Here is a 7,369-nt window from a genome sequence, read left to right on the forward strand (position 1 = left end):
CTCCCTTAGTGGCCTATATAACCTCTTCCAGCACTATGAACACTGGCCAGTAGGGAGGAATATTCCAAGATAGTCCCAGCTTGATTTCTCTATGTTCTGCAATCAAAGTATAAGGTGCCTTCAGAAATAAGGTCTTACTATCTAGTTTTGTTGGGCAACTGTCTTAGGGTTTTACTCCTGTGAAGAGATACCATGACCATGGCAACTCTTATAAAGGAAAATATTTAATTGGGGCTGGCTTACAGTTCAGACTTTTGTTGTGGTAAATATTAAAAGGATGGCTTAACCTTTTATTGGCCCTCATGGTCTTACTCCTCAGACGAAGCTCTAGTATGGAACGGAGCACACACATGAAGTCCCCAGACCACTTGGCACTCCAAGCCACCTCTAAGAACTCAGGCTTGGTTCATTCTACCATCCCTTTGCTGCTTCTGTCCAGGGTTGATACAACTGTCCCAGGTGTTTCTTTCCTCCACCACCTGGCACAAACATGACTCCAAAACCCGATAGCTTTTCAAGCAGGTTTACATATTAAATTCTCAATCCATAAACCCTATATATAATATGATTACATCCAATGGACAAAGATACAAACCACCCTTCTGTATAAGATAAAAAAGACGTATAGAATCCCTTACAACTATTGCCAATTAAGCCCACCTGGATCTAGATCATCCTTCTCTACCTCTATCTTGATTCTCCCGGAATCTATCTTTCTGCCTCCACATCTGCTCCTTGACCTTTCTTTGCCTATCTCTCTCATGTCCAATCGTGTATCGCCTTAACATAAATCTACAGAAGTTTAGTCCATTATCATCATGGTGGGAAATATAGAGGCATGCCAGCAGACATGGTGCTGGAGAGATAGATGAGTGTTTTATATCTGGATCCACAGGAAATGAACAGTGACAGAGTGTCCAAGCTTGAGCTTCTGAGACCTCAAAGCCCATGCCCTAGTAACACACCTCTCCAAAAAGTGTACACATACTCCAACAAAGTCACACATCCTAATAGTGCCACTCCCTATGGGCCTATGGGGGCCATTTTTATTCAAACCACAATAGCAACTATAAATCAGTAGTAATAGCCTGTGTTGTCTTGGGGAAAGACCTATCTTCTTTCAAACAACTTCTCCCAGTGTGGTATTAGTAAAGGTCTATGCTTATTTGTTCAAAATGATATGAAGAAGGAAAGGCCTATTACTTTCTAAATGTTACCAGATACATTTGGTATTTCTAATATCCCAGTGGACTAAAGTTGCTTAATGTTGCAGTTTTCTAGTACATCTAATTATACAAAGATTTGGATGCACAAGAATATTCACTGGTTTCTGACTTAGACCATATATGTGGCCAATCAGAAATTGGAAACCAGTTTCTTTTCTTTTTTTTTCTTTCTTACTTTGTCACCACTAGTTATGTAACATAATTATTTATTATTTATACATAATTATAATAAATAATAAATTAAAAATTATTTATCAGGCTGGAGGGATGGCTCAGTGGTTAAGAGCACTGACTGCTCTTCCAGAGTTCCTGAGTTAAAATCCCAGTAACTACATGGTGGCTCACAACCATCTGTTATGAGATCTGATGCCCTCTTCTGGTATGTGTGAAGACAATGACAGTGTACTTATATATAATAAATAAATAAATTTTTTTTTAAAAATAATTATCCATCAAAATGTATAATCAAAATGAAAAATATTTTAAGGAAGCTAGTCTATAAGTTGTACCAACCTAATATGTGCATAGGCTTTTCCCACAGAATGTAAGCAATATTTCAAATTTTAAATTATATATTAATAAGCATAACCCAAGTAGCTTTTCAAGATGGACAGCTAGCTAGTAATTTTGCTTGGGGTGTATTAAAATGTAATTATTTACAATATAAAGGCTCTTGAAATGTCTTAATGTTCAAATAATATCTATAAAAATATTTTATGTATTTTGAAATTTTAAGTAATAACCATTTCATTACTTAATATAACCCAAAAACTTTTAGTTAACAATAATACATAAGAAAATAGAATTCATGGATAATTTAATTATTTAAGTTCTAATTTTAAGAAGATATAAAGGGATGTGGGAAGATGGTCTTTCAGTAAAGCACTTGCCTTGCAAGCAGGAGAACTTAAGCTTGAGCCCTAGAACCCAAGTTAACAAAAGGTATAGGTAGGGTGTTACTTGTTTATCACCCAAGTGCTGAAAAAGCAGAAACAAGCAGATCTGTGGGGCTCACTTGTCAAGCTCCAGGCGAATGATAGACCATGTCTTTAAAATAAAGCAGATAGCAGCTGAGGAATGACACCCAAGCTTGTCCTTGGGCCTTCACACACACACACACACACACACACACACACATATGAAAATACACATGTAAAATAGAAAGAGGAAATAGTTCCAATATAAGTATTTTACATACATGCAGATACTGTTATTTAATACAATTAAACATTACTAATAAAACCTGTTATTAGAGTCAAAACTAAAAGGGAGGCAAACATCACATTTCAAATATATGTAGATTATACATGTTAGAGAATGAGACCAAGTTACCCAGAATGCATCAGTGTTGCATTAAGTAAAGAACTAAAAGCACTTCCCTTGGAGTCATTTAATCAAGAAAGAACAAGTCCAGATTTGAGTCCTCTGCTTCATGCTTCCTCTGCCTTAGGTCCTCATCTGTCTGTTGTATGAGTCTGAACCTGTACCTGCCTGAAAGCTGTCTATCCATGTGTCTGTGTGTGTGTCTATCCCTGTGTGTATCTGTCTATGAATGCTGTTTCTCTCCCTCACAAAGGGCTTCACTCTTTATTTATTGAACAGCACAGAAAGCATCTCATGGGAAGAAGTAAGATATTTTACAGAAATCTCTAACAGTTATATAAGGGATTAAGTCCCTGGCTCCAACTGATTCAGAAAACAAATACCATTATTTATCAACCCCTATTCATACATGGTTGCTTTCAACCTTTGTAGTAGATTTTAGTAAGGGGCTTTCAACTTCTGTATTTCCTGGTTTTAGCAAACGATACACATGCATTGTTTGGGTCAGGGACATGGTACATAATTTAAGATTATAGCCATGCATTAGCTTAGGTTGTAAATGTTGATTACATGGGAAATCCCAGGCAAGTAAAGTCAACTGTTACACTGTGCTCTTAAACAAACCGAGTATACAGTAGGCTAGTAGTCTTAAGTCATAGGTGATCTAGAGGTGTATTATCAACTCTGGATGTGAGATCCAGCAAAAGTTACAGTCTTTTACAATGAAGGATATTTTCAGAGTATTGTATTGCCACATAAATTTAATGACACTAGGAATAGATAAATTTTAAAAACATGTATGTAAAAATCCCTGTATATTACATCAGCATGCTTTGCGAAAACGTTCCAGTAGCATCAAGCATTAGCTTTGTTTAATTATAAACATAGAAAGAAAGTCAATCAATTTTTTAAATTAAGTCATAAAAATTATATAAATATATGTGAAAAATATCATCACTAGTGTTCATTAAAGTCAAAAGACTTGCAAAGTTCACTTGGCCATTTTGGTTGTCATTTAATAAATGTGTTTAGAGAACCTGTTAAAACAAAAAACAGGACTTACTTGTTTTTCAGTCTCTTCATGTGTAAAAACATACTTCAGATCAGTGAGGTCTTGTCCACATTCCAGGTACAACCTGTTTGCACAAATTAGTTTGCACAGTCAATGGAGATGGTGCTTTTATACACGAAGATAGCACCAAGAGGAGCATTTTACAAGACATCAAATTCAGCTTCTCATTGAACGTTTGCTAAGAAAGCAATAAACTTTTTGCTTCATGAGGTTAAGTTGTACTCCATTCTAGCTCCGTTCATCACCTATGATTGCCTGCACCCATTTTAAAAAAATTTTCTGAGAAAACATGATGGTCATGCCTTTAACTCAAACATTCAGAAGGCAGAGGCAGGGGGTTCTCTAAGTTAAAGGCCAGGTCTGAAGGACAGCCAGGACAGCCAGGGCTACACAGTGAAACTCTTTGTCTCAAGAAAACTGGAAAGGAGAGGGAGAGGGGTAGGGAGAGGAGGAGGAGGGAGGAAGAGGAGGGGAGAGGGAGAGGAGGGGAGGGGGAGAGGAGGGGGCTGGGAGAGGGAGAGGGAGGGAGAGGGAGAAGGAGAGAAAGGAAGGAAGAAAGAAAGAAAGAAAGAAAGAAAGAAAGAAAGAAAGAAAGAAAGAAAGAAAGAAAGAAAGAAAGAAAGAAAGGGAAAGAAAGAAAAGGAAAGAAAGAAGGAAGGAAAGAAGGAAGGAGCTGCTTCTAATGTATCTTTTTGTTTCCTAGAATTAAAAGAAAAGTCTTACTGATGATCCCAAAGTGGCTTTATGAAGATATTCCTAATATTGAAAATAGTAATGTTGCAAAATTATTACAGGTAATTAAACAGCACCAAACAGAAACTAATTTGTGTCCAATATGATGGGGTATGCTGGTAAAACTAACATAGGGAAGGCTGAGGCAGGAGGATAAAGATTTCAAGGTCAACCTGACATATATAATGAGACCTTATCAAACAAATAAGCAGGGGCTGGAGAGGCAGCACAGTGGTTAAGAGTACCTGTTGCTCTTGCTGAGGACCCAGTTTCAGTTCCTAGAACTGATACGGTGGCCCACAGCAATCCAGAACTCCAGTTCCAGAGAATTCAATGCTTTTTTCTGACCTCCACTGTACCATAAATACACATAATGAACATACATATATGCAAGTAAAACATTTATACATATAAAATAAATAAATCTATAAGTAAACAAATAAGTATTTAACAACTACAAAATAGCCATAGTTGAAATATCAGTTAGGACCAAAAGTTCAATCTGGTCATCAGAATACACATTTAATTTTTTTCTAGGAAAAGAGGAGTTCACAGGACATCCTATGGATGCTGGGGGTTGGGAGAAGTTTTGACAGCTACATACCAGAGAGAAAATATGGGAAGATGAGGAGTTTCTCAAAAGAAAGAATATTCTAGTCAGAAGAGTGATGTGAACTCAAGTCCAGAGAAGACTGTTGTGGAAATTTCTTATCCCAATAAGCCCACATAAAAAACATACAACCAAATTTTTATATTTATAAACTATATGCCTAGATGGGGCATAACTGTCACTGTACTTATCAATTCCCTTGCTACTTGAGGCTTCTCCAGGCCATCCTCCTGCCTCCTTCTGCCACCTCTCTTCCCTCCCTATTCCTCTCTCTCTCTCTCTCTCTCTCTCTCTCTCTCTCTCTCTCCTCCCTCTGAGGCCTCCAGACCCACCTTTCCCTTTCATCACCCAATCACTGGCTTTAGCCTTTATTTGACCAGTTAGAATGCGGAGAAGGCCCAGTGAGATCACCTCAGTATGTGATCTACTTCTCATCAGGGGCACCTCAAAATACAAACAGTACCAAGGCAACCCACAACATTCCCCCCTCTTTGTCCAATCAAAAGGCTCTTTCTTTTTGCAGATATAAATTAAGCATAACCACAACAATTATGTAAATTATAAAGTATAATATATCGTTAACATCTGGTCTGTCCATTTGTCACTTACAGTACTCTACCACCTATCCTAACCAAAGAGCTCACATATGATTTATACTTTGATTTCAGCTTAGGCAGACCATGCCTATTTATAAAGCAGATACATGTGGCTCTACTTGAAGTTGGGTGAGCCCATTGCCTTAGTTAGCTGTCCATTGCTGTGAATAAATACCATGACCAAAAGCAACTCGGAAGGAAAGAGTTCATCTTACAGTTTGCCATCTATCACCCAGGGAAGGGAGGACAAAATATAGAGGCAGGAACTGATGCAGAAGCCATGGATGAGTGCTGCTTACTGGCTTGCTTTCCATTCCTTGTTCAGTGTGCTGTTTTATAGCACCCAGGACTACCAGCTCAGGGGTGGTACTGCTGGTCTCTCCCACATCCATTATCAATCAAGAAAATGCACTATGGGCATGCCCACACGCCAATCTGTGGCCACGTGGTCTCAACCCTCATCCAAAATGACTCCAGCTTGTGTCAAATTGACATAAAACTAGTCAAAACACTCACTAATCAATTTAGCCTAGATACATATCATCTGAATGAAGGATTCTCAGGAAACAATAAAAAATAAATAAAAAAATTTAACACCCCTCCCCTCAAATAAAAGGTTTTAAGCAAGAAGTACACTTAAGATATGTATTATTCTTAATTCTCCCTTTGGGAGACCTATGTAAAGATTTAGAAGAGACCAAAAGGACATAGATGGGCATCCAGGACATGAGCATTAAGATAAAAGGAAAAGGAAAGGGAAGGTGGGGAAAGTTTCAACCCCAACACAATCCTTCAGTCAATCCCTTTAAATGACTTTTGGGTTTATTTGGGGTGGGGGAGGGTGTTTTACCTGTAAAATGAATTAATGTTTTTCCCCCCTAGGAAAAAAGGGTATTTGAGAACGATAATGCCAGTGGGCAGGCCCTGTATGTGGATCCTGTCCTTACAGAGATAAGTGAAGTGTCTCCCCTGGAACACAAACCCACAGATTACAAAGAAGAAAGGCTCGCCGGAATCCTTGAGACAAGAGACTGTCCGCCCACCGCACTGTCTTCCAGTTCTTCCGTTGTGTACATTCCTGATCTCAACACTGGGTACAAACCCCAGGTTTCAAATGTTCCCCCAGGAGGAAACCACTTCATTAACAGAGACGAAAGAGACCCTATGTCCCTGGAGGCCACAGGTGACCACTTTGCCATACTGAAAACACATTCCAACATCACATTTTCTGCTTCAAGTCTGACTTTACTAAACAAAACACTAATTCTTGATGAGCTGAGCCTCGTTTTAAACCAAGGTGAATTCAATTCCCTCGACATACAAAACTCAAGACAGGAGGAAACCAGAAGGAGTTTGCAAAGTGACTCACCCAGTGAAGCTGTCCCAGCACAGACTCTGCTGTCTGATGAATTTGTCTCCTGTTTGGGAATTGGAAGCGAAGACTTGATGTCTATTAATTCTTACTTTCCACAGAACGTTTTGGAAAGCCATTTCAGTGGGATTTCACTCTTGCAAAAGGAGACTATGCCATCAAAGTCGCTGTGAGAGGCTGCTTTTCCACTACAAGCCAAAAGCTGCCCTCTAAAGAAGTGTAAATGTTTGCTTGTTCGTTCGTTTTTGTTTCATTGTGATATTTCCTCTTAAGACAGGAGCTCACAAAGCCCAACGTGACTTACTGTGTAGTTGAGGATGGTGGAACTCCTGATTTTTCCTGCCTCTTCTTCCCAAGTGCTAGGAATAAAGGCGTGTGCCACCAGAACTATTTCTTTCCTACTTCTGTCATTAAAGTGTACAGAACAGCTCGGTTTGC

General features: G+C 38.7%; 1 protein-coding gene across 1 annotated transcript in view; it reads left to right on the forward strand.

Annotated features, from left to right (window-relative positions):
* Positions 1–7,104, forward strand: part of IL23R (interleukin 23 receptor) — a gene marked incomplete at both ends in the record, with an annotated part of 69,057 nt that extends 61,953 nt beyond the window's left edge. Inside the window, 2 exons of the mRNA XM_080932144.1 lie at positions 4,325–4,415; positions 6,442–7,104. Of these exons, the coding sequence (XP_080788270.1) occupies positions 4,325–4,415; positions 6,442–7,104 (754 nt within the window). The remainder of the gene's footprint in view (positions 1–4,324; positions 4,416–6,441) is intronic.
* Between the last annotated feature and the right edge of the window lie 265 nt (positions 7,105–7,369).

The sequence above is a fragment of the Micromys minutus genome (assembly GCF_963924665.1).
Source record: "Micromys minutus genome assembly, chromosome: 18".
In the NCBI taxonomy this organism is placed as follows: Eukaryota; Metazoa; Chordata; class Mammalia; order Rodentia; family Muridae; genus Micromys; species Micromys minutus.